The sequence below is a fragment of the Leptosomus discolor genome, chromosome 5, assembly GCF_034619465.1.
Source record: "Leptosomus discolor isolate bLepDis1 chromosome 5, bLepDis1.hap2, whole genome shotgun sequence".
NCBI lineage: Eukaryota > Metazoa > Chordata > Aves > Leptosomiformes > Leptosomidae > Leptosomus > Leptosomus discolor.
This window is the reverse complement of record NC_141395.1, coordinates 14,222,896-14,250,550: the sequence shown is the minus strand read 5'-3', so window position 1 is coordinate 14,250,550 and position 27,655 is coordinate 14,222,896. Positions and strand designations below refer to the sequence as shown.

Below are 27,655 nucleotides of genomic sequence, written 5' to 3'. Positions count from 1 at the left end.
GAGAGCGCGGGGGGCGGCGGCGGCGGCGGTTAAAGCGGAGCGGGGCGCCGGGCTGGAGCTGCAGCGTGGAGCCGGGTCTTAGCCCCCAGGTGAGAGGGAGGAGGGGACCCGCCTCGGGGCCGCCCCGGGGCTGTGGGGAGCTCGGCTGTCCCGGCCCCGCTCCCGCGGCGGCGGAGCTGCCGGGTCCTGGCCGCGGCCTGGACGGGCCTGCGCCCGCCGGCTGGGGGGGTATGGCTGACCCCCCTCATTCCCCTTCCTCCGGCTCCGTGGGGAGGGAGAGGAGGTGTTCCCCGGGGGTGCGGGGCTGCCCCCTTCCTCCCGGGTGCGTGGGGCGAGGGGAGCCTGGCGGTTTCTTCTACGGCAGGACGTGGTTCCTCGGAGCGCTTTGGGGTTGAGGAGGGAGGTGCGGGAAGCAGTGTCTCGCGTGTAGCCGGTGTATCTCGGGCCTGCGTGGGAGCCGGAGCGGGAGGTGAGGCTCGGCTGCGTTGCAGCTCCTCTGTCGGGGGTTTGGCTACTTCTGGTGCGTCCCGGTGGCGTTGGGCTGAGGTGGAGTCGTCGGAGCTAAGTTGTTGCTTGTGACTTGTATCTACAAGTGGGGCTTGAGGGAGGGAAAGGGCGAGGGGAAGCTGGCCTTGAGTGTGAGTTTTCTCTGGCGAATTCCTTCTGTGCAGGCTTCTCTGGGGTAAGTGCTAATGTTTAATCTTTGCAAGATAAACGGAGGGTTTGAGGTGCTGCTGGTCTCAGCTGAACCAGAAGTTTCTGAGATATCTTATTTTATCTGGCCAGGTTCTCCCTGTGCTGCTCTTTATTCTACCTGCAGCCTTATGGTGTAGATCTTGTAGGAGGAGAAAGGTGGTGCCTGGGCATGACCTTACCTGGAGAAGGGCAGGGAGAGAGGTTGTGAGACAAAGCAGCTCAGTCATGCTTCCTGGACAGCGGGTGGAAGCCCAAGTCGGTTTTCCTGCTGGAGTCCTGTTGAATTAATTCTGATCCTAAAACAGGAGACTTGTTCTTGGCTACCCCTGGGTGTTTTCATGGGGGAAGGGGAGCAGGGAGACTGTACCTGCACTAGGACCAGCCTTGCCTTTTTCAAAGCTGAAGTCTGTAGGCTGGGTAGCTTTTTGTACGTTGAATTGTCCAAACGTTACTACTTCTGTAGTTCTGAGATCCTTGTTTCTCTTGTGAGGGGGAGGGAAGTGCCTATCTGCTCAAGGGCACCCTCAGAGCTATGATTTTCAGGAAAAGCTGTGTGTTTTTTTTTTAGATGCCTTAAACTCTGCCACCCCACCCCCCCCCAGCTGAAGTTATCAAAGCTGAGAGAAGGAAATAACAACTGGGAACCAGACTTGTGGTTCTTGCAAGTGATTGCTTGAAGGCTGAAAATAACTTTATTGTAGAGAATTTAATAGCAACAGCTCAATCTTACTTGGCAGTAGCATCTTTACAGCTTATTCACTTACAGCAGACTTGTTAAAAGTTTTATCTACTGCTTTAATCACTTCTGGCCCTTGTATACTGAACTTAGATTTCTGCTTATGATCTGATGATACCAATTTACCATTGAAACATTTTTTCATTTTCTGCCTGTATTAAATATTCTACTTGAGAGATAGAGAAGTTTCATATTACTCCTGTAATAGGTTTCCTGTATTAGATTTTTAGTAGTGAATTGTGGTACACCTCTTCAGAGTAGGCTAACTTGATTCTGTTTTGCGTGCTTGGAGAAAAGTGAAGCTGACCTATTTTCACTAGTGTTATGTATATGCTGCAGAGGAATGTCTAGTTTAAAGACTTCGCTGGAATGCTTTACAAAAACTCTTAACTGAAAGCTTAATTTGACCAGACAATACCCTTTCTCAGTCACCATTTAAAACTCGAACTTGTCTCTAATTGTCAGTGTAGTGGTACTGGATATCTGGATAGAAGAACAGGTGAGATGTTTTGATCAAGTCAAGGCAGTAATGATGGGACACTGCCTAGACAACTCAGATGTGTGTGCTGAAATCCTGGATGATACATAGATTCTGTGATCTAATGCCGCTTTCAGGCTTTTAAGTTTTTTCAGCTGCAACTTAACTGATGAAGCACCAACTGTTATTTGACCAAACGCTGGATAAAATGGCTTGCTTCTCTGGGAAGCGTTGGGGTCCAGGCTTCACAAGCAACAGAACTGTCCTGTGAACAGAGCAGAAGTGGTGAAGTGATGTAGCAGAACAAGCCTTAACATCATCATTTGGGAATCTGGTTCGTAGAGTGTTCTTGTCCTGTTGCTTTGTAAACTGTTCACTCCCCATGCAGTGGATACTTTAAACTTGATAACTTCTTATTAACTAGATTCAAACTCCATGTCACTAAGTGAATTGCTTTCTGTTACACAATGAATTCATCTGAATTAATGGTCTCTGTTAGCAGAGATAATGAAGGAGCCTGTTTCTCATGACAGCTGTGCAGGCAGTAAGCATTCATGGGAATGCGCGTGCATAGTGGTATCAATGCAAACAAACAGTGCCTAAGGTCAGTAGGTGACTTGTTCCTGGAGCAAACAACTCAGGATGGGAGTAGTGGTCTCTGGGGGGTTTGAGTGAAAGGCAGTGGCTGGGGAGGCCACAGAAGTAGATAAATGTGCTTGTTGCTTTTCACCCTGTGTGCCTGACTTCAAGTAACTTTTGCATGATTGACTTATGAAAGGTGCTGATCCTAATTATCAGCCAGGTTAGATAGTAGCTATAGTCTCAAGCTCTTTCTGGCTTGACTTGGAAGTACTAGCCTGCTGATAAACCTTCAGTTCTTCAGGTTTTCTGTCTTCGTCCACCTTCCATCCGCATGTCTCTGGCATCTATTCTGCACCGCCATTGAGCAGTGGTGATAAGGTTCTGTTGCTTGTTACCCACTGTTGCATGGAGCAGCAAGGTCGGCAAACGGTCTTGGCTGTTTCATTCTCCTAGTGGTAATAATCAGTTTTGTGGCTTTTGTTCTATGATACAATTGATACCTGACTCTTGATAAGAGGGTATGGAGCAGATATTTAAAAAGAACTTGTTAATAGCTGCCGAAGAGCAATCGTTTTGTTGGTAGCTCCTTTTAGCCTATTAAACAGGACTAAGCAACTTTCATCCATGCCTGCCCCAGAAATAGCAAGTTGTCCTGTCATTTAAGCAAGATAAGTCTATGTAACTCATGCTTTGTCTCTTCATGTTCTTCCAAATACTGCTTTAATAGTAATATTAGAGGATTTGTTTTCTCTCTTGTGCTTGAGATGTGCAAATGTGTTTTTCAAGACCTGTCAAAATGAGAGTCATGAAGTCCTGTAATGTGAGAATGTTATTTAGGCTGCTGTGTAAGTAGCTACTTGTATCTCTATGGTCACAAAGTGCTTTCTTAAAACAGTCACTCTCAACTGTTTTATGTGGGACCCTGAGCCCATAGCCTTCCTAACGCTTGCCGAAGTGGTTGAGAAAGGAGCAAATAAGGGTTGATTACAGGAACGTGAGACTTCATGGAAATGCAGCCTCGAGTAGGAATCTTTGCAGGATCACATCACAAGTCAAAGGCCAAAAAATCGGTCCTGGGATTATAAGCATTTGTTAAAGCCTTAATCCTGTCAACTGTTACTTTGAATTAGTGCTGCTGTCAGTTAATGTGATTAGTATGAAATATTTCAGGCCACTAAAAGTGCAATGGAACTGGAGTTTTTAATATGTTGTTCTTAAATTTGGAATGTGGCAGAACTAATCTGAAGTCAAAGCATAGAACTGGAAAGCTGAGAACATGCTGAGTTAAGCAGGTAATATGATTTCTCTGGTTTCTAGCTCTTTATCTCTGTATCTTCACCTGTAGTGAAAAAGATCATTCTTCAGAAGAGTACTGGAGACTCAGACTTAGCCCCAGCTTTGGGCACAGATTTGTTCATGTAGATGGACATGTTAAAGAATGTTTCCAACTTAAATTTAATATTGACAGGTTTTTTGCAAGCTAATGGCTTAAATCACAGGTTTAAAAAAAAATCCCACCTTACAGATAAGACTATTCTAGAGTACTGCATTATAGGATTATACTGAAAACTTCACTAAGCACTTTAAAAGTTTAATTGTAGGAGCTACCTGAACTCTGGACTCCATGTTGCAGAACACTAACTATAGTGGCTATTTTTTATTAAGGAGTTAGCTTATAAGTTTAGTGCTACCCTGCTCAGCAGGGCACTGTCTTGGGCACCACTCTGAAGCAGACATTTAACAAGTAAAGTGTTGTTTAGATCGAGCTGCATGCCAGTTGCCTCAGCTCTTCAGAAAAGAGGAGGTTTTGCTAATTGGGGAAGCTGCTGCCTGATTAGAATGAGCTAATTCCAAAGTATGTAGTGATCTCTGATACAGCCTTTCCATTAACTGCTGCTGTGGTAAGAAACTCCTCCCAGTGATGGTACTCTTCTGCTATTTAGTGTTCTTGGCTTAGTGCGAGATACCATTTTGAGTAGGTAAGGAATTCTCATTAGTGTAGTCACCAAGAAGTCTTACTGACTGACTTTTATGGCAGCCTTCTGATTTTATCTACCGTATCATAAAATAGGCTAGCCAGGCAATTTAAGGAAATGGCTTTTAAAAGACAGGAATGTGTGCTTGAAACTGATGCTAGTTCTCATTTTCAAAACACATTTTAGGAAGCTGTTTAACTTTTTTAAACAGTTCTACAGGCTTATTGAGAATTTATTTTTAAACTTGTCTTATAAGGCAAACTAAAATCAAAGTAGGCTTTATGGGTTGCATCTGTTCTGAAGCTATAATGGAAAGAAACTAGTTCAAAAAATTATTAGACATCAGTAGGCTGACCGGTGGTGATACTGTACATCTTTATCTTCAGTTAGTTTGTAAAACAGGAATCGAGCAGTGATCTTGTCTGACTCCTTTCCTTAAGTATTCACAACTGTGTTCTAATGGCTATCATCAGATGATCATGCCTCCTATTATACTCTTGTAAATAAATGTTAGTTCTGGTTTCTAATTAAGTGTTAGTTGTGAAGGGTTTGCTATAAGTTGGTGGATTTTTTTTTTAGCTCTGATGTACTACTTGTGCAAGTTGTCAAGTACACCTTCTGCTTCTAAAGACTCCCCACAAATAACATTTTAGCAACTGTATTGCTGGGGCACAAGCTTCAATCTTAGAGTTGCTGAGGCTGGAAGACATTTCTGGACTGTCTAGTCTAGCTCTCCTGCTGATTGTGCTAATCCTGACCCATAAACTGTCTCATCATCCATCCCTAGGAAGAGCTTTGTGCATTCCTGTGTTTCTTGTGGGAAGGGCAGCTCTCCTGCCTTGCCTTCCTGTAGCCATCCACTGCAGTGCTCTAACCACAAGAGCTATCCCAACTCACATCTGTGACCCTAGTGAGGCTGTGACCCCCCCCCAGCTATGCGCAGACCCCCAGTGTCTCCTGTTTGTTCCCTGTGCCTGATGTGTTCATGTACAGAAGCACCCTGTTGTGTTGATTTGGGAAAGTTGTGAGACCTACAAGATGAGCTGGCTGTGTGTCAGAATAGTAGTGTTTTGTTCTGGTAATATGCTCTGTGGAGAGAGGAAATGTCTCAAAGTGCATACAAGGATAAATGTATAGCTTATATTCTGTGTTGATTCTATATTCTCATGTGACCTGTCACTTGCAAGGTCGTAAAGGGAAGTGTCTTGAACTTAATGTGTCCTAATTTCTCTGTGTTGAAGTCAAGTGGTTCTGAGTTAAGTCTGCCACCCAAAAACAGAGTTATCAACAAGCATGTTATGTTGTGCCACTCTTTCTTCTACAGCACTCTGGAGACTCTTGTGGTTGGAGAGCACATGTTTGGCTGTAAATGCTTTTATAGTGGTAAGCAGAGCATTCTCACTGAGGGAGACCAAGGATAGCACTTCTCCCCTAAGAGAAACTCCACAGCTTTTTAGTTTTATTAACTTTACACTTAGAGTAGGGATACTAAAATTGCATGAGAGCCCTGTACTGGTGTAATAATCCAGTTTCCATTTAAAGGTGGAAATACTGCTTTTGGCTTTGATATAAAGTATATGAATATGGTAGACTGGAAAACTATATGCCTTTTTGTTATTGAAAACATCTGTTCTTAGTCCAGTAGAAAGGTAGCTTATATGTGCAGAATACCTTGGTATGGTATTCACCCTTCCTGATTAAGGAAACTGGAGTGAAGAGATCTGTTTAAAGATGACTCAACACAGCAGCTGAATTGTGGATTACTAGTAATTATTTGAAGTACTAAATGTCACTATTACTGCTTTGTGTGATGCAAATATATTGATTGAAAGATGTGGGAAAATGTTCAGTGCTTGGCACTTGTGTGGTGTGCCTGATTGAGAGAGCTTAGTGACTCATGATATAAATCTGTGAACTCTTCAGTTAAGTGCTTAAAATAGTGGAAGTACTTTCAGAGGCTGCAGGGGGATGATTCCCCAATGCCCCTGAGGAGTAAACTTGGAGTAAGGGTTTATTACTTGCCTACCTCCATGAAGCGTGAGCACAAGAGTGGCTTACATTTGCCCGAATGAAGATGCAAACATGGGACACTAACTTCAGTTTAGGAGTGAGGAATGTAGTTGTATGGGCAGAGACGGTTGCTTCTGCTGGTACTACCTAAGCCATGATAAATAGTGTTTGGACTTCTAATTTATCCCAGGCATGCAGCTCACTGAGGAGGCTGAAGAGAGCATGATCTAGTGAGATCCATCTTCTGGGGAAACAGTGGTAGCAGCTCGTGGCCTGTCTGCAGTGTCTTGGGCAATACTTGCAAGACCAGTGGGCTAGTTCTGACAGCTCAAGGGCAGGAGAGGGTCGAAGGGGGGAAACTTGGCTGGGTAACACTTCATGAGAGCTGAAGAATGAAATCCTGCAAGTCTGTAGTGTGTTTATGGCTGTATTGGTATTTGCTGGAATTTGCTAGGTCAATGTTAATGGTAACTTGGATTATACAGTTGCAGGCTATCAGTGGAAGTAACTGAAACCATGTTGTAACCTCATACTGCTGTAGGATTTGAGTCTTAGGTTATTTTGAACTCCAATGTGCCACTTAAGACATTGCATAAGCTGAGATGTTTGACTTGTCTGTTGTATTTGTTATATTCCCAGAGATCCGATTAAAAATTGGTATTAGATTAACAATATGAAGCATGTCACTGTCTCTTAGCAGTGTTTTGGCGGACTTGGTGTATGCTGTATGTGTCTTGAAGATGAGCGTGTTCCTGCATGGATGAGCTTTCAAAGGAAGCATAGTTAAAATAAGCTTTGCAAGTCAATGGGAGTGAGGCTGTTGTATAGCTCTCTTGCCTGAGTGTAATTTTTCTGGTATGAGCCTAATTGACTAATGTGAGAAGTGGTGTCATAATTCACCCTAAGTAATTAGGCAACTAGACAGTTACCATCACAGTGACAAACTCTTAGTGTAGTAATACTGATTAATGATATTAACTCAGTCTTTGTGCTTGTGGAAGATTTCTATCATTTCCTAGCAAGAACTTGCTAGGATAAGAGCAGTGTGGTAGATCCTTCTCATCTATAGTCTGTTTGCAGTGTGTCTAGACCAGGAGGGTTCCTGAAAGTACTTGGAGAGGTCTGGCTAGGTGTCTCCCTACAGAGTGTTTTTAGCTGTAAAGGCACTGTTGTCTTATGACTTCCACTTCAGGTAATGCTATCTTGTTGAAATAGTGTATTCTGCTTGGTGCTGTGTACAATCTGCTAGTTGCTCTGCACTGAGTAACATGGGAAGTAGGATGGTGGCTTATTTTTTTCCCCATAAAACTATCTGTGATGCTTATGTGTGCTATTTTAACTTTATTGTATTGACCTGTATTTTATATTATAACTGCCTTTATCTAAATACTAAACCTTTTGTGCTAGAGTTTAGGGGTACTGTGGTGATCTGGGACCTTCCCTGAGGTGCCTCACCTCACAGGAGAAACTTCACTTCAGGATGGTGCTGTATGCCCCCGTTGTGGGGGTGTGTAATGCTTGTGAGGCTGATGCACCTGCTGTCTCTTCTGGTGAAGAGAAGTGATGCTGTTAGTTAAGGAAGGGAAGCAGCGTGTTTTGTGCTTATCTAGTTCATCACTGTTGGCATGGGACAGATACCTGTGTGACAGGATGCTATAATAACATGGCAGAGCTGGTAGGTTGCACCCAGTGAAGCAAGCAGGATGCAAGGCTACCAGTCCTTTTAGATTCTAACAGCAGAACATTAAAACTGCAATTCTGCTATGCTGTTAAAGATACACACCATATGTAAAAGAAAAAAAACAAATGCAACCAATGTCAGAAGCCTTTAAAGTCCACAAGTAAGAAATGTACTAAACATGACCCCAGTTGCTGCACAGCTTCTGTGGACTTAAAAGGACACTTTCACTTTGATTAGTTCAGAGTGCAAAAGTGAATGGAGTAACCCAGCTCAAAAAGGCAGAGTATTCTATAAACAGAGCTTTAAGTTGTTTTACAAAGGTTCCCAAGTGTGGTAGCTTCTTAATCCTCAAAGATGCTTGTTGTGTAAGTTCCTTACTGCTCTAAAAGGATGACTGTTCTTGTTGGCAATATAGTGGGGACCAAACTGTTCAGGTACTTATCAGGAGGAGTAGTTCCAGATCTCTCTGGCTGTTTTTTATTGTTTCTTCCTCATGTGTTCATCAGTGTCATTGGAGCTGATGCTGCATCCAGGACAAATTCAAGCTTTCAAATAGTGGAAGGCACAGTATTGTCTTAGATCTCTCTGTGTCTTGGTAGAGTCATGAGTTGCATTTTCTGACACTGTAGCAGGATGAATATAAACTGAGCAACATTACAGTTGACTTTTTAACACAGATTTTTATGGTACTTTCTCTGGAAAGTTGATGCATGCTAGAGTACTGGCAGTTTTCCCACCATTACATTGTCTATTTTTTCTGATTTCCATTAGGATTTATAAGGAATCCTGTAGGGGAAGCTGCCACGTTTATCTCCTTCCTCCGTGAAGAAGTCTGTGTAGAGATGACTCACCTAATGACTGCAGGGGTACAGCACTCTCTAGACTATTTTCATGCATCATGTCCTACAGGAGTTGACCTTGTGAATAGCATGGTTCAGTAGATGAAGTGGAATCAGTAGTGGAGACAAACATTAGCTTCTGTTCTTACAGGTATTTCCAAAGCTTTGTTCGCATTCAGTGTACCTGAATTCAGTGCAGTAACAGTGTCATCTGTCCACTTAGACCACTTACATAGGTGGCTAATGGATTGCAGTTGTGCAAATGCATTACTGCACAACCAAGTAGCTGCATTTCCACTTACTGGCTCAATTCTGAGATAAATGAGAACGGATAGAGGGCAGCCCTGTGAAGGACTTGGGGTTGCTGGTGGATGAAGAACTGAATATGAGCCACAATGTGTGTTCACAGCCCAGAAAGTCAATCAAGAGAAGCTGTAGCCAGCAGGTCAGGGGAGGTGATTCTGCCTCTCTGCTCTGGTGAGTCCCCACCTGCAGTACTGTGTCCAGCTCTGGGGCCCTCGGTGTAAGAAAGACATGGACCTGCTCGAGCAGGTCCAGAGGAGGGCTGTGGAGATGATCCAGGACTGGAGGGCCTCCCCTGTGAGGACAGGCTGAGACAGTTGGGGTTGTTCAGCCTGGAGAAGAGAAGGCTCTGGGGAGACCTTATATCAGCCTTTCAGTACTTAAAGGGGGCCTACAGGGAAGGTGGGAAGACTCTTTTATCAGGGAGGGCAGTGATAGGATGAGAGGAACATCTTTCAAACTGAAAGGGTGGATGTAGATTAGGTAGTAGGAAGAAGCTCTTTATGGTGAGGGTGGTGAGGCACTGGCACAGGTTTCCCAGAGAAGCTGTGGCTGCCCCCTCCCTGGCAGTGTTCAAGGCCAGGCTGGATGGGGCTTTGAGCAACCTGGTCTGGTGGAAGGTGTACCTGCCTATTGTAGGGGAGTGGGAACTAGATGGTCTTTAAGGGCCCTTCCAACCCAAACCACTCTGATTCTATAAGCTGTCTGTTTTAAGCAGGAATCAGCTTGCTATCATAGAATAGTCTTAGCTTGGTAGTAAATTGGAAATTGCGTAACTCTCTCCTCTTACTATAATAGTCTCTTTAATGCTGCCTTCCGTGATTCCTCTCACTGTTGGTTGAATGGTCTTTGTATTTATAAAGACTAAGGAGGGGAAAACAGGCGCTGCTTTACTAGGCTGCGAAATGGAGGTGCCTACCTAAACACTCTGTGCCTATGTCAAAAATAGAATAATTGTAACGAAAACAGCATTTTATACAGATCTGTAAAGATGCCCCAAGACCAAAATGAAGCAGCAGAAATAAGGCTTGTGTTCTAGTGTCTGTATTCAAGCTCTGATTAAGATGACTTGCAAGGGTTTGCGGACTGCATGTGGCAGCACTGTTGCAGAACAGTACTGTGTTGGGATGCTTACATGCAATGATAATGTCTTGATACTGTTGTTAGCTGGCTGTTAAGAGTATTAACTTTATATCATAGCCTTTACAACCTTTAGTCAAACATGGATATAAGTGATTTTTTTTGGGGGGGGGGAATTGCTGCAATGCCTTAAAAGTACTATTTAAGGGCAGTCCTTTCTTTTTCACTTAGCTACTAATCAGAAACAAGCTACTTGGCTATTTTTCTTCCACTCTAAGGGACTTCTAAAAAAACACCCAGATATTTAAGTCCCTTAGGAACAGGTGTATGTATGTGTTGGCCTGTATTTCAGTTCAGCGGAAGAACTGACTTCAGTTTAAAGGACTGGTTTAAACTGCTGCTCTTCTGATGCTCAGGCTGACCAGACTGAGTCAGTCCTTCCTGTGACTGAGTTGTTGAAGGTTGCATTCAGATATGCAATGTTGTTGTGGACTTGGATAGGATTTAGTTCCAGTTTTCCTTGGACAATAAGATTATTCTATGCAAGGCTGTTACCTTGAAATTGCTGCTAACATGTAAGATGTTGTCTATTTCTTTGAAAAGAATAATCTAGAATAGTCCTCTACTGAATTATGTGAGAGGTCATATATTTAAGAATTTTATTTAATAAGTAAATGCCTGCTGCTGTCAGATTATCTTTCTAAGCCATAATGATGCATCTCTGAAAACTTATAAGCAAAGTTGGGCTGTGTTTGGCAAGGATGGGGGGGGCGGTGGTGTATGTGCTGAGTATATACAGGTGTATATATAAATAAAATCAGCATTTTGGTGACCTGGGTCTGGAGATAGCCTTAAAAGGTGGGGTTGTTCAAGTCTAGCTATAACCTGTTGCAAAGAATAGTGTGCTAGGCTTTGTGGGTTGCTAGGGTAATGGTTAAAGTAGCAATGCATCTGGGAGTCTCCTGTTCTTCGTGATCTTATTCTATGTAACTGCATCTGTCAGAAAAATACTGGAAGTCTTTGTACAGTAAGTCCACTGTTCTAAAGATCACTTGATCTTATTAAACAATTTTAATCTGAGTGAGCTGAAGATGACATTGCATGCAGATGTGTGGAATAGTGAAAAGTGAGATATGGTATGAAGACTTAGGATCACTAGTCAGGATTCTTAATCTTAACCAGCTGGCATTCAGTGACTGGATGTCTGATGCTATTGATAGTGTTAGAATATTTTTAGTGTGATTTCTGAGTCCTAGTGAAATGTTTGCTTCCTTGTGCATGCATGCAGGGGGGGGCCTCCTGATTGCAAGTAAATTAAAAATACTGCCTTTATACTGCATATGTTATGCTCTAGATGAGCAAGTCTTAGGGACTCTCCTGCAGTACAAGTTTGTCATACAGGTTGTGGTCTTTCTTCTTCTGGAAGCTAACAGTCCAATCAGATTAATTTGAAATACAATTCCTGAATTAACTGTTCCTCAATCTGTGTTTATCCTCTTCCCAGCCTTGTAGGAGGTGGGGAATAATTATGGTCTGGCTTTAGGTTCTGGTTTAACCTTAAACGGCCGCAGGATTGCGGACTTAGCTGTCTTTGGTGTGCTTCTTGTGTTCATTAGCTAGCAGTGCATGTATAGCTGCTGCTAGGGAGCAGCTGTGACAATGTCTCTAAATGTACATACAGTTCTGGGGTTTGGGTGGGATTAGTAACTAATTCTAATTGATTGAAATGAGTGTAATATAAGCTTGTAACTTTCAGTGTATCAAGTAAATAACGTATTCGTGCTGCAGTTTTTCCTGTAATGTTTAGGGGTGTGGCTGTTGCCACTTCTTCCAACAAGGATCCAGAGTATACCCTTCATGCATACAGAGTAAGGTAGTTCCTTGCCCTAAACTCTTACTCTTCTTCTGATGTTCTAAACTATTAAGGTTTCCAAATCCATTTCTAGTTTCCTGCCCAGTGCCCTTATCTCTGCAACTACAAGTCTATTAATAGATCTTGCACGGAGCAAGAAAATGCCTGATTACCAAAAGCAAATCTCAGGCTTGGGTTTCACTCCAGGGCTCAGCCTAGGCACTGCAGCAGGGTTGTACCAGCACACTTGTCTAAAGAGCGCAGCGTGAACAGGATCAGGGAAATTCCCCATTTCTACAGCAATATAAGGAACCTTTTGGTCGCTACAGTTCTACCTTCTTTGGCCTCAGTTGTACAAACTGTTTTTCTTCCCTCCTGTCAGCACTGGCATTGATGCATGTGGCCTTGCCGATGTGACTGGCAGACCCAGTCAGCCATGCTGAGTGTGTCTCCTGCAGGAGGAGATGGGCTTGAACAGCCAGGGGCAAGGGAGAGGGGACCAAGGGAGAGTATGGTGTTAGCAGCAGTGTGTGATAGAAATGGGGGCTGTGAAACTGCTGCCCCAACCTGCCCCTCAGAACATCCCAAGCTGAATGAATTCCTTGATTTGATTAAGCACTGCCCAGAAAAACCTATAACCACAACTGACAAGGTAGAAACACCCAGCAGTACATGGGGAAGGATACAAGGATATTCCAAGCAGGAATTTCTGCCAAACCCATCACAATCTCTGTATAGCTTGAAAACCAGTAACTGGAGAACTCTTTACTGTGCTAATCTTACCAAGAGGTAAGATACTAGCACAGCAAAAGATGATAGAGTAGCACTTTTATTTTTAGCTTGCATATCCTAAAGTTTTCAGTAGCATTAAATATGCCACTTAATCTCAAATGAACTGTTTTTATATAGTTGAATTACCAGTTAGAGTATTTACAGTCCATTGAAAGCTAATGGAATTTCAGTACTTAAATATTTTCTGGATAACCTCAGAACAGCTGAGGAGCTGTTACAATTCATAGCTCAGTAAGATTATTAATTAGGTTTGTGATCCAGGGAATTTCTGTGACTGCATTCTTGTAGGCATATCACAGGACCAAACACCTCAAAGCCTCTAATTCATATTGTGATAAATGAGGATCACTAAAATACTGTTGCAAAACCTTGTCCTTTCTGTGCTTGCTTTTGATGACATCATATTTAAGTCTTTAATAGGTTGAATACCCAGATTTTCCTTTAAAAGTAGGTATCTGAAGGGTTTAACAAAGCTCCTCTGTCAAGCTCTTGGGCTAAGGGTTTCTGGAATCCCGTTTTTAAAGTCCAAAGAATGGTTGCTTTCAGTGGCAGGATAGCAATGAAAAGAAATGTCCAAAGATATCAGCTGTGCAGCGAGAGAACAAGGGCTGATCTCAACAATTTTGAGCTTAGAGCTTTATTTCAGTTTTAAATCTCAAACTGAATTGGAAGAACTAGAAGCAATTCCAATAAAGCCTCTGGAGGAGTCTAGAATTTTTTTATTATAGTAGCAGAATAGTTACTGGAAAACAGGTAGACCTACAGAAGTTTCTCATGTTTTTTTTTATTCTATGTGTTTCTGTGGGCTGTAGCAAAATGGGTTCCTTTCTTGTGAAGTGACAAGTGCTTTTTCCTTTAAGTGACTGTACAACTGTGGAGTCTTAATGCAGGTGAAGTAAAAAGGGATGTAAAAACACAGTCTGGTCTGAAATGCATGTAGTTATTCAGTAACAGTCTCTGAATCTTAGGATTGGTTTACCTAATCCCGTTTGTTAACAAGGTTCTGAACAGTCTAGCTGTTTAGGCTGGGGAGGGGGTGGAGAGGTAGCAAACTGGTGCTGAAGTTTGGAGTTTATGAAGCTGTTTATAAATAAATGCCTTGAACTGCTTGGTTTCGAGGGACCAGCCAAGAATGACACAACATTGTGCAGGTTTCTCTACAGCAGGAGGCCTTAGTTAACCTGGAGAAGTTATAATCTAAATAGGTAAGACAAGGGGAGGCTGAAATAGTTGGTGAGCTTAGGGTTAGATTTCTTATATTAAGAGTGATGTGGTTTGATTAGTCTTGTGGCCAAGTACAGATCCTCAGAAGTCTAAATCAAAACAGCTTTTTAGTAACTACTATGATTAGATTTGTAGATCTTGCTGTGTTTCATGTGGCCAGCCTGTCTGCTGGTGTAACCTTCATTGCTTGGTCTGAAGAGCATCTTCGCTTGCACCACAAAGCTCCTATTGTGCATATGGTTTTGTGTAACCTATTATAAAACAAATCCAGAGTTATCAAGTCAATGGCTTAATCTTTATCTTTTAAAGCAGATGAAGCAGGTAATTACTTTTAATTTCTTAAAGATGAAAGACTGCCCAAAAAAGTTTATGCTCTGACCTGGGCTCTGTCTAGCGCTTGATTTTTGAAGCAGGATGTATAGTAACCAGACACACATTCCCCTCCAGTCTTTCAGAAGACTTTTTTTTTTTTACGGCTTGTGACACCACACACAGTTCAACATGGTGTCATTAAATGGAGGGTAAAATGACAGACTGAAATGAAACTAACTGAATGCCCTTGACTGGATTGCTTCTCTTCCTGTCAGAGTTGGGTAAATCTTGTTGTTTGGGTACAGTTTGCTTTCCAGCAAGTATGGAGCAACATGGGAGAGAACGGAATACTCAACAGAATTAGGTGACTTGTCTGGACACTTATTCAGAGTCCCCTCTTCAGCAGATATAGTAACACTTTTGGGCTTAAATTTGCATTCCTTCAAACTGACAGGAATTGAATAGTGTCTTAAAAGGAACAGCAGTCATCACGGGTTCTTTTAGATGCCGTTACTTTTTTGAGAGATGGTTGAATTTCTCAAGACTTCCTTTTCTGTAAGTATCAAATGAGTTAGTATCAGTGTCTTGACTGCCTCAAGGATGCTTTATCTACAGAATGGGATGAAAATTCGTCTTTGGCTACCCAGATGACTGAGGAGAGAGCTTCCACTTGTATTAATGTGTGTTGGTTTTTTTAACCTCAAGGAACTGCTAGATGTGAGCTTTGAACTGTGGTATATAAACTGTTTCTTGGGTTGCAGAGGTAGAAAAGCAAATAAACAGTTGGCTCCAGTGACTTCTCTTGTTTTATTAGAGTATTCCTATTAAAATCTCATCATGCCCCTTTCTGAACCAGTGTCAATCTGGTGCCACCCTGCTTTAGCCTTGCCTTGTTCTGTACCACCTGGCTATTGCAGGGCTGGAGGGGGCCATGCTTGTTCTGCTGCCACCAGAGAGGACGTGCCTTGTGTGAAGCTTCTGGGATTTCACTGAGGGCAACATAGGGGTTGTGTTGTGGGCAGGCTCTTGCATTCAGAGGGTTCGTGTAGTGTCGGTACTCTTATAAGTTTCAAGTGACACTCGTAACAGCTCTGCAGGGAAGCTCGAGTGTCTTGGCCATTAGGACCTGGCTTGGCTTTAAGTACAATCAAACTAAATTTGTATGCTATTGGGTGGGTTTTGTTTAACATTATACTTTGGTTACAAGTCAGGTAATGGATGAATTCACTGTCCCCAACACAAATGTGTGCTTGTGTTGCACAGGGAGAATATCTGAGGAGTAGTTGTTGTCACATCCCATTTCTAAGGAGTGTCCTGGATGAGGGAGCAGATGTATAACATAGTATAGGAGATTACCAGAAGAAAATATCTGTCTTCACTTACCAGTTGTTATCCCAGAATGAGCACTTAAAGATGATTGATTTGCATTACTGTACCAAATGGATGTAGCAGACAGGTGTAAGTAAAATATTCTGCATGGAAAAAATACTACTGCTCAGATGTTTGAAAATGGTGTCCTGAGGGCACTTCTTGATTGTTGGCATGTTTGTTTGTGTATGCAGTAGTAGTCAATGAGAACTTAGTTTTATTTGTTGCTTTTCAGAACATAAAGTCATGACAAGGGGGGGGGGCAAAAAGTCTTCACCATCAATGTGTCCCAGGGCAGGTTGCCCAGACTGATCGTGGAATTGTCAGCTTCAAAACATGAGGCACATAAGCTGGATTGCTTGGATTAAACTGCTTTAAGGGAGAGGTTTGGACTGAGCAGTATCCAAAGGTCCTTTCCAGGCTAAATAATCCTATGGTGGTGTTTGTAGGTTGACAATCCCTTAGTCCCTAGTTAATTTTGTTTAGGGCAGCTAGTTAGCTATAACTTCTACTGCAGGCCTTGTGTTTCCGTCCAGTAGAACTTGATGGTGTGGTATGGCAGTTCCAGTGTCTTTCTGGAGTAATCGCATCCAGCCAAACTTGAGACTCCTCATAGGCCTGTTGGTTCTGTGCTTCTGTAATAATGGGTGCTACTGTAAATCAAGGCTGGTATAGCCACTTTCCATGGCAGTATTGCCTGAATGGTCTGCTGTTCTCCATGCAGCGCTGCCAGGGTATGAGCAGCTGGGGCCCTCAGTTGTGTTGGTGGGAGGATCCAAGTGTTGCTATCCTAGCATCTCCTTTATAGCTGTCATGCATCTGGAATACATGCTCGTTTTTTTTCTGTGAGAATCCTGACTGGTGACACAGCTTTTTGTATCAGTCACTTCTGCTTTTGTCCCCAGTGTGCTGTTCTTAGAGCTGCTGCTCTGTGCTAATTGGGGTGTGGCAGCTGATGCTTGTGTTTGTCACAATGGCTGTGCCCAGCTACTCTTTAAAAAAAAAAAAAGGCAGTGTTATTTTTGAGGTCCCCAGCACTTAATTACTGTTTGCATAACATACTGACAAAGGCTTGTTAACCACTGCGTGTTTATTGAAGCTTGTGCTTTTATGGCTTTGCAACATCAGAAGAGTAGGAACAGAAAATTTCTTGCAGTACAGCAGGATTTTTTCTTTTTCAAAAGCAAATGAGATTTGCAGCATCAAAAGGCAGGAAGGGTATAAAATAAATGCTAATGCCATGTCATAAGACTTTCTGCCAGAAGCTTTTGCAACTTGTTCCCTGCCAGAATTTACTGTGTATCTCTGCTTTTTTCTTAGCCTACGTAGAGGAGATCAAAAGTCATCTTTCTACCTATAAGCAGATCTAAGGTATAGCTCTGCTCTGAGGTTGAAACTAAGCTGCATCAACATTAAAGAAATATTTCAGAAAGGTGTAAAGCCTTATAACAAGAACAATAAAAACCACTTAATTTCATGTTTGAGAATGTGTGGGTGGTTTTTTCCTTTGGAACTGCTCTAGATAGTAGTTGTGTAGGATGGATTTACAAATAAGAACAGCTTGTTCAGTTAGTAGCTGCTTTGAGAAACCTTTGGCACTTTTATTAATGGTACTCTTGTCACAAATAGAAGGTGTTTGTTCTAATACCTCATTCCTACTCATACTTTAGACATCAGTGACATGGTTTGCTTGCCAGTGCATTGAAATGGCCCATTCTTCAGTCTTGCTTCAGGGTTTTAATCTGGTCCTTCAGCACTAGTGAGATACTTTACCTGCATGCTGCCGTGATGTCACCAGTGTCATGGATGCTGACTGTGTTTCTTCTGTCTGCAGATCTGATTAGTTGCCTGGTGCTTCATCTGTGGCAAGCAGGACAATGGCTGCCAGCAAGAGCAAGAACCAGAGTTCCTTGGCCCTCCATAAAGTAATTATGGTTGGTAGTGGAGGCGTGGGCAAATCTGCACTCACTCTTCAGTTCATGTATGATGAGGTGAGTAGCTTTGGTTCAGCTTCTTCAAAGCACCAATGGATATAGCTTGCTAAACATTTTTTGAGAGGGACAGGGGGACTAAAGGTAAGTAGCAAAAGACCTGGTGACCTGCCTGGCAGGAGAAGAATGTAGGAATCTGGGAAGGGTGCCCCCTGGGAACATCTTTGGCCAAGGGTGATAAAATGGATGCTTATTAATGAAAGAACAGTCTTCAAAAGACATGCATAATGTGCATGTGCTTGTCTGAGTGTACAGAGGCTGTTACCAGTTGGCATTGAACTTAACTAGCCTAAAAGAAACTGCAACAAAATTAAGGCTGAAGTCAGAACTAAGCATTCTAGCTCATTCTGAGCTGGATGATGAAGTAGGCATGTTCATAGCATGAGTTCTTCTTTACTGGTGTGCAGGAAGCTAGATCAGACAATCCAGACCAGTACGTGAAGGAATACATGATCCTGTAATGCAGAAGTTAGTATTTATCTATAGGCTATCCACACAAACTATAGTGATGTGAGTGTCTGAGCAGGTGACATGGTTATTAGTGAAGGCCAGCTGGTTTAATCGGGCTCATGGCACAGAGGTAGAAAGGTAAGTAGCCTATGTAGGATGCAAGCTGTCAGCACAAGACTAAGTTTTACTGGCAGTTTCATTGAGGGTCTGATCAATATTGAATTGACTAAAGCATGTGCCTGTGTAATTATGGAGCAGGTTTTCATGATCAGCAGCTGGATGCTGTCATCTACACCTGTTGAAGCTTCAGATACCTGTACCTGCAGGACACTCAAATGCTTTTTCTTGAAGTGGGAGATCTAGATGATGCCACCAGGTTGCTGGTAGCTTACACTCTATCTTTGTCCCTTAAATTGTGCTGAAATTGCTGACCAGTGTTTCATGTAGCAAGACAGTTTCTTTTGACTAGGCAGACTGGCTCTTTGATGTATTAAGTGCTTAAACAATTTGCTTTTTATAGTAAAACTAAAAAAAGTGGTGGAACTTAGTAGCTGACTGAATTGTGAGAATGTTATCAAGAATTTAAATGTCACTGAAGTGAAAGAGTGGATATGGACAAATACTGAGACCATTTGACAGTAATTCTAAACACTAGTCCCTTTCTTATTTTCAGTTTGTAGAAGACTATGAACCTACCAAGGCTGACAGCTACAGAAAGAAGGTAGTTCTGGATGGTGAAGAAGTTCAGATAGACATTCTGGACACAGCAGGACAGGAGGATTATGCAGCTATCAGAGATAACTATTTCCGCAGTGGGGAAGGGTTTCTTCTAGTCTTCTCAATAACAGAGCATGAATCCTTCACAGCAACAGCAGAGTTTCGGTAAGTAGCTTCTTACCGAAGAAATATCTGGGGGAAATATCTGGTTCTCATGCTGCTCTGACAACTCTTCTTAAAAGCTACAGCTCTTCATCTTTTGTCCATTACCATTTGGTCAATAGAAGTGGCAACCTGACCATTTTGCTGTCAGTAACTGGTGCCTTAAGCCACAGTATCCAGCCTCTGGCTCTAGTTGTCTTCATGCCTGCAACTTACAAGTACATTATGCCAGCAGCAACTTCAGACGAGTAATGGATTCTTGGACTCCTAAAACATGTGTATTCAAGCCAATTTTCAGTCTTTGTGGATGTGACGTTTAATTATCTTAGAGCAGTACTTCAGGAATTAAGTCTGCCTTTTGGCCACGTTTCAGACACTGTATTGCTTACTGCTAGAAGCAGGTGCTCTAAGGAAAGGAAGGATTAGCCTCCACTCTCAGGTATGGATTGGTGCCAAACGAGGGTTGGCAGCCAAGCAGTACTATTGTAGGCAGACATATTCCTAGAAAGACGCACAGTAGTTGTTCCTGGGATTAGCAGTTCTAATATAAAAATCAACACCAGGCTGAGCACAGAAACTACTTGTATAGTGTAAAAGAAGAACAAGGGTTTTAAACAATTGTTCCAGTCTCAGAACTCATGTAGCCAGGTTCTTCAGGGCAAGTGTTTTAACTCTGATAGTAGCTCTTGCCTCAGTGTAGAAGGTAGTCCAGAGATTCCCTAGAATAGCTGTACAACGTGATGTAAAACTTGCCAAAACATAGGGAAAGTGTTAGGTGTTCATTACACTTGCCAGAATAAAAGCTCTTTTTCAGTCTGGCTTATGTTCGCTTTTGCTTCAGTAGTGCAAGGTCAACAGATACTAATTGGTAATGCAAGTGCTGCTGGTGCTTAGGTAGACACCTATGTCTAAGGTTTTCTTAAAGCTATGGCAAACTGCCCTCACACTCTAGGACTTTGGTCCAGGTTCTTAATGTATTATACTGTTCCAACACTGTAACAGTAGGAGACTGCATAATCTTTTAAGAGACATAAAATATTGTTCCTTTGTCACATAATACTTCTGTGACTTTGCTAAACTTCAGAAGGCTGACAGTTGTGGGGCACAGAAGCAGAGCTGTTCTGCTCAGTTTGCTCTAACTGGAGCACTGAAAGAAGCTACACAGTTGAACTGTTGTAGAACTGCAAAACTGAGTACTTGGACTCTTCCTAGTATAAGATGGATGAAAAAGTCAGATACCATTCAAAAAAGAGGAAGAAAATGAGACACTTGGAATTACCCAGCCTGGGTTTTGGCTTGTGTGCTTAAGTGAAATATAAGGTTAAACCCAAGGCTTAAGGCTTTGGATAAAAGGGAATAGAAATGTTTATCTTGGCAGTTTGTGGTGTTTTTTGTCAGACTTCTGTAACTAGATTTACTGTGTGTGTGTGTTCAAGATTCCAGCACAATAAAACAATGAAAAAGCAATGCTAGCCCTAAAGATGAGCAAGAAGGACTTAAAAGCTTTGAAATGGATAATCTCCTATTTTTCAATGTTTAGAAGTAAATAAATAGCAAAATTAGTTAAATGGAATGTTTAGTTAGGCTGACATGCAAGAACCAGCCCCTTGGAAAACCCTTCCCCAGGAAAGAGGAGGGAGTGGGTAGTATGAGTCACCAGCATCACGGGCTAAACTGCAGATTGGCATTACTGAGCCTCTAACTTCCAGAAATCTTCAGCTATGAAAAAGTTGAATACTGAATGAACTATGGGCTTGTATTTTAAACCCTTGCTCTCCTGCTTATGCTGTGCATTCAGTGTTTGCTTTTGGTGCCTCTGTAATCTGAAAATATGTGAAGGTACAGCTGAATGCAACAGCAGATTGTCTGCTTCAGTGTTAACACTATTCTAGATTCTCATGTGCTGTACATACATTCAGTTATTTTGTGGATGGGAAGTGCAGGCATCTGAAGTAGTGTGGTAACTCAGTGCGTGAGGAGGTGTAGCACCATGCTTATGACTAGTTTGCCTCTTCCTAACAAAATGAAGCAATCTAAAAATAACTATAGACTTGTACAGTTCTTCCAGTGTCCTAGATGGACAGCAGCATGCGTCAGTCTCTTTTCAACCTGTGTCTTGCACCAATAATAGCATGAAGTTTGAGACTGACATGCAGCATCACTCTTGTCTCCTTTCCTGGAGGCTGATGGGTACTTTTGGAATGACAGAGGATAGCTAGGTTAGTGCTGATGGTTCAAATGTTTTCTTGGAGTTATTGAAGGAGGAAGGTTGCTAGCATTTTATAGTTACTATATCTCCATTGTGTGAAGTTTAAGCAGCCATTAAGAACAATCTCTACCAGCTTCTTGTGCCCTTCCCAACCTACTGCCTTGGCAAAGCTTTGATGTTGCCCAGACCTATATTGAGGTGGGGTGTAGACTGGATGTTGACGATGGTGACTGAATCCCAAGGTGAAATTTGGCAAAGGTGGCACTTGTACTCTTCTCATTCAGATGTGAACTCCTATTGTGAGTTCCTCTTCTGCCATTAGAGCCTGTTCTTGGAGCCTGGTTAGTAAACTTGTGAACTAAGTGATAAAACTGTCTTCCTGGAAATGTGAGGCTTTTACTAGTGTAAAGCCCATAGCACTAGTGTATTAAACTCAGAATAATTTTAAAGTGTGTGTTCAACTGTTGGGAAATGTACTAAATGTTAAGTACTGTTGTAAACACTAGTAATGTGCAGACCACTTGATCCACTCCTGATAAGGGTGGGTTTTTTGTTGCTACTACTAACACTGATTTTTATTTTGACTACCTGATGCATTAGGGAACAGATCCTGCGTGTGAAGGCTGAAGAGGATAAAATTCCTTTACTAGTAGTGGGAAACAAATCTGACTTAGAAGAGCGCAGACAAGTGCCTGTAGAAGAGGCTAGAAGTAAGGCAGAGGAGTGGGGTGTGCAGTATGTAGAAACCTCTGCCAAAACTAGAGCGAATGTAGATAAGGTAAGACAAATTACATCTGCTTGATTAGATTGTTACTACTTGTTTAGTAGCTGAGTGATTAATTCTTGACTCTTGCTGGGACAAATGCAAATCCACAGTTGGCCTTCTGAAAGCCTAGATTATAAAAAAAGTGAATTTACTGGAATGTGTACACTTAAGCAAATACCTAGCTTAGAGGAGCCAGAGATTTGATACAGGTTAATGCTATTGTCTTGTTTTAACTGTTTGTACCTGAATCAATAGCTTTCCAATGGTACATTGGGTGAATGGGTTTAAGGATTCCCTCAAGTATGTTGTTTTGGTTATAGGATGTGTCCTATTATTATAACAGCAATAAATAGCAAGTTATAGACACTTGCAAATTGTTCCTCCTTCCCTGCAAAGCTACATATGGTGTGGCTAATATTAAAGACTTCATTCTTGTTTTCTGCCAAGACTGCTTTGAATTGTGAGAAGAACTCTTCTTGCTGTGTCCCTGTACTGTTTTGACTTGTCCATGCTGGTCTAGGATAGACATTTTCAGCATGTTTCTGCTGCTGGCTTCTTGCATAAATAGTGGTGGTGGTGAGTTATTCCAGAAGAGATGTGAATTATGACTATGGAGTGTTTGCCCAGTAGTAGGGAGAAATCAGTTTCAAGCCTAGCCTTCATTCTGTGTGGAGTGGGGGTTTCTTGAAGAAGAGGGTGCCTTTGTACTTCACCAATCCACAGAGGATGAGCTGAAATTACTGTGGGGCCTGCTGAGGAACTCCAAAGGTGTGGCTTGGTAATCTGCATTTATTTAAAAGATGGTGAATTGTAAGCAATTTTCTTTTTGGTTGAAGAACAGTTAACTGTACTCTTAAGTTCTTCTAGACAGCTCCCTGTTCTTCTCGTCTATATTGGTTTACTAATGGAAATGCTGTTGGTGCATATGTTACCTGTTTCTTTCATTATTGGTTAAAACAGTGTGTACCAAACTCTTGAATTGAGACCTTTTGGTTATAAAGGACATGGCATAATTTAAACTTTGTAAAGAACCATTCTGACTTTTGGAATATTGCTAGAAAGTCAGTGTCAGATGTATAAACTGGCTAATGTAGTAAAACATGAATACCTAGACTTGCTCTTGCCTATGAGCTATCTCATATGACTAGCAAATGCCTAGCCTGTTCTATACTTAAACTAGCTTTCTGATCAGTGGGGATTAACAGCACTGTAGCTGTGTGTCTGGAGTGTACCAGCATGGTGTTCTAGACTTGCTCTCATAGGTATTCTCTAGCTAGCTCATGTGACATACTGGTTATCTTCTATAAGCACTGCTTTGTGTGTGTTAAGCCAAGTTATTGGCAATTGTGGTGATTGTGCATTTACACTGTAGCAGAAAAAACACCTTAAGAGTTTTGAATGATAAACTGTTCTATTTCTCATCAGTAGCATGGTCTTGTTAGCAAGCATCAAAGACTTGTGTAATTCCCCATTTAAAAAAAAAGACTAACTCTAGAGTGACGCTGAGCTCTTGTTCTGTAATCCTAAACATAATTTTCCCCAATAACTCTCTACAGGAAAACGGCTGTTGTCTATGTACATACCACTTAAGATACATCAGGCATACAGGGGTGAAGTCAGGTAGAATTTTGGAGAAAACATCAGTGTAATGACTTTCTTGGAATCTTTTCTTATAACATAGTCTGAGAGTTTTTCATGCCTGACACTGTCCCTTGAATGCTGCAGCTTTTTAATTATAGAACAGGCAGGATACTACCGAACAGAGTGTGCTGGTAACTACATGGGAAGGACTGGACTAAATGCTGTGCATAGTTAGCAAGAGTGGTTTGCCTGGGTAATGTTTGCTAGGCACAGACAGATGTTCTCATGAACTCTGAATGCTGCTTTTGTGTAAGACTGATAATCCAATGAAAAGCTCTTAAAACAGGGCTGTTGAATGATTTGATAGCCAGGTAAGATTGTGCGACTTCTTGCCACTACTTGACTTGCTGCATAATTCTGATGTTGAGGTTGTCACTGGGATCTATGTCTAGACTCACTTCTCCTGTGTTAGGTACAGTGTGGTGCTACATCTTGATTTGCTGGCAAATACAAGTAGTTTTTATCTGCTTTCTGGTGGCAGATCTTGTTTAATCTTTCTTTATTTTTCCCTCCTAGGTATTCTTTGATTTAATGAGAGAAATCAGAGCAAAGAAAATGTCAGAAAACAAGGACAAGAATGGCAAGAAAAGTAGCAAGAACAAGAAAAGCTTTAAAGAAAGATGTTGCTTACTGTGATGCTTGGGAACTGTAAATATGTATCTACAGGTGGCATGGATAAGATACCACTAAGGATGTAGGGCTGGATTCATGAAAGGAAGTCTGTATTGACTCCTTTATCTTTTGCTTTGCATATCACACCTTCAAAATGTGAAAACAGAACTTTGAAACCATTTCTGGTATCTAACAAAACCAATGCCTACTTAAACTGAAATGGGCTCTGTCTTCCCAGTGTCTTTCAAAACTAAAACAGTTTCAGAACCACAATCCTTCTGCTTGGTTATACAAAGTACTTTCATAATAACTTCCTAGTTTAATGTTTCCCTGAATATGTATCTCTTGAACCTCTACTGGCCTTAATGAGCACAGCTGTTCAGGTTCAAACATTTTTTCTACTGTTGTTGCCCTCCTTGATGTTGCAAACTGCAGAAAAGCTAGATGACATCTGGTAAAGGGTTTGAGTCTCCATCTTCTGTTTTTTGTCACTGATATTTCTTACACTGAAATTCGCTGTCTTCTTCCCCACGCTCCATGTAAGAATTAGCAACTGACACTTGAGTCAACTCAAACCAAACTTTCTTCCCTGTTCTGTTTAGCCAATACAGCATTCATGAATCAAGCCTATGGACTCAATTCAGACTTATTTAGGCAATACGAAAAATGATATTTAAATACCGGCTAGATGTATTCCCTGCTGGTCTGTCCTCTCATCCTTAAATTAGTGCTATGGGGTGAGAAAACAACTGTAAACCTTTCTTCAAAAGGAATAATATTGTCAACATCTCCTTGAAATTCTTTCCTGGGTTTCTTCCATGTGTTGTGGCTAGCCTCAATTACACTTGCTGTACATCTATCATCCTTTCCCTCCCTGGTACTGGAACAGTGAAAGTCAAAGTGTTGATTTCATCAGTTTTGTTTGTATTGGAAACTTGTAATCATGTTAAAGTGGGAACATCTGCATCTGTCTCTTGTCTTGCTGAAGATGAAAACTTTGAGTAAGAATGGGTCACATCACACAATCATGGAACAGGTGAGGTGTACATGCTACCTCTCAATGATTAGCTGACTAGTGGGCTGTATGCTGTCAAAAAGCAAATGAAGTTAGGCAGTTGCCACATCTGTTACTGTTAATTTTATATGTACTGTTTCTGATGCACAGCAACCTAGCACATGGGGATGTGTGGTGAATTTTGCTGTCAGTTATGCAATGGTGGTCATGTATTTATCAACAAAACCCAGCCTAGACATGGAAAAGTCAGTACTTAGCAGGTCCTCTTGACAACTGACTGGACTGAGCTTTCTGATGCAGTTTAAGTGCAGTTGCCAAAAGAAACCCCTTCTGTCAGTGTTTTGGAAAGTAACTGTCTCTTCTGATTGTGGAGTCTCTCAATGAATCGTGTCTGTCTTCTATTTTGAAGGGGTAGAGGGACTCAATGTAGTGACTGTACTTAGTGAAAGGAATATGCTATGTGGTTGTTCAATGAAGCACACTGCAGCACTAAATTAACAAATGGTGTTTCTTGAGGTGAAGGAGTAGCAAATACTGTTCAGTGCTTAGTATTGTAATTTGAGGTTGAAAAAAATTTTAACATGTACTAGATTGCTCTTGCGCATTCCACCTCTGATCTTTGAAAAAAATGAGATGTGTTAGATATCAGAACCTCTGTTGGCCTGAGGTTTCACAGGGACTTCTCGCAAACTCATTGTCTTCCGTAACTAGTTTAACTTGTCAGGCAACTCATTGGATTGGGGAAACTGTACTAAATAAAAGGTGCTGTAATCTTCATTCTTGTCAAGTTAAATTCCTTCTTTGTTAATGTTATATTGTATGCGCAGGAAGAATGGTTAACCAATTCTGGAAATACTTCTCTTTGTAATACCAATTACTGTTCAAAGTCAACTTGGCAATACAATTCTGAAGCAGAGGCTGGGAGCCTGCTGGCTTGTGGAACTTGTCACTTGAGCTGTATCACCTGTGTCTAAAACCGAAGCACCTAATGGGACACTTGGAGCTGTAACCCTTCTAACAGTTTCCTCTTGAACTTCCATGGGTAAAGTCAATTTTTGAGTACATATTGTGTGTGCAGCGAATGAATGTTTACTTCTGGAGGAAGACAACTCACTTAGGTTTGGTTTTAGTTGAGACCTAAAGGTTAAGTCCTTAATTAACCTAAAAGGATAAACAACAGTCGAGTTCACATTACAAGCTTATCTAGGTCAAGCCCCTCTGAAGCAGATTGTAAAATGTGTCTAACAAAACTGAGTAAGCTTTCCTTGCGATATGAATAATGAACTCAGCAAAGCTCACAATGAGCAGCTCAGCTGTATTGGCTCAAGAGACTTGCATGCCTTGACCTTTTGATCTCTAAAGTACTTGACAGTATTTGATAGGACAGATGAATTTCTGCTCAGAGCAGTGAGTCTCCCACTGGTGTTCTAACAGTCCATGTGCTGTTCTCACTCAGGTTATTTTTTTTAGCTGATAAAGCTCTACCACTGAAGTGAACTTACTTGGAAGAAGGTGCTTGCTGCTTCATGGCTTGATACCTTATCTCTTCAGTGTTCTGTGCTTGCCATCTTTTCCAGAAAGACGAGGCCTGGAGACTAAATACAGCAGCTTTTCAGTATTTGTTTTCTGTACTTGTGGCAAACTTCAGTTTAACTTTCCAGTTACAGCTGAAAACATGACAAACAAGGCAGCTACCATGGCTACTTGATAACAGTGGGCAACAAGCATTCTGACTTGTACCAGGAAGGCAATAAAGCTGCTCCCCTGGACTGGAGTCCTGTTGCCTGCACCTCATATAGTGGAAGTGCCTGAAAGCATGCCCTTCTAAATAGCAGCAATATGACTTGAGGGTCCTTGAGTGACTTCCAGGTGTGCTTCACTGGACAGGAATGGACATCAGTATCAGGTGGGTTGACTAGAGGGAATAAAAAATGATATAGAGAAATGCTTCCTTTGGACTGGAGGGCTTCCTGGGAGCAGAGTAAAGGGAGCTTTGGCTTCTAACCTAAATGAGCACTTGCAGATCAGGTACATCAAACACGGAGGACTTGGCAAGAGGGGGCGTGTGTGGTTGCCTGCCAGCTATGCTGTGTAGCTGAGGCAACTGAAGGCTGTATGGAAGCTGATATATTCTAGCAGCCTTTACATGTTAGGGTAATTAAA

At 41.9% G+C, this 27,655-nt stretch overlaps 1 protein-coding gene across 1 annotated transcript; it reads left to right on the top strand.

Moving 5' to 3' along the window:
* Positions 1-53: 53 nt before the first annotated feature.
* RALB (RAS like proto-oncogene B) lies at positions 54-26,269 on the top strand. Its single transcript, XM_086465184.1, has 5 exons — positions 54-89; positions 17,764-17,920; positions 19,044-19,252; positions 22,059-22,236; positions 24,382-26,269. Exons 2-5 carry the CDS (start codon positions 17,807-17,809, stop codon positions 24,499-24,501), a joined length of 621 nt encoding a protein of 206 aa, XP_086321310.1. The 5' UTR covers positions 54-89; positions 17,764-17,806; the 3' UTR covers positions 24,502-26,269.
* Positions 26,270-27,655: the final 1,386 nt, after the last annotated feature.

What these genes read in the sequence shown, in the direction of transcription:
- RALB (XM_086465184.1), top strand. Translation starts at nt 17,807, where the DNA reads ATGGCTGCCAGCAAGAGCAAGAACCAGAGTTCCTTGGCCCTCCATAAA. An exon ending in TTCAGTTCATGTATGATGAG is followed by an intron (nt 17,921 to 19,043) that starts GTGAGTAGCTTT and finishes TCTTATTTTCAG; the next exon opens with TTTGTAGAAGACTATGAACC. An exon ending in CTAGAGCGAATGTAGATAAG is followed by an intron (nt 22,237 to 24,381) that starts GTAAGACAAATT and finishes TTTCCCTCCTAG; the next exon opens with GTATTCTTTGATTTAATGAG.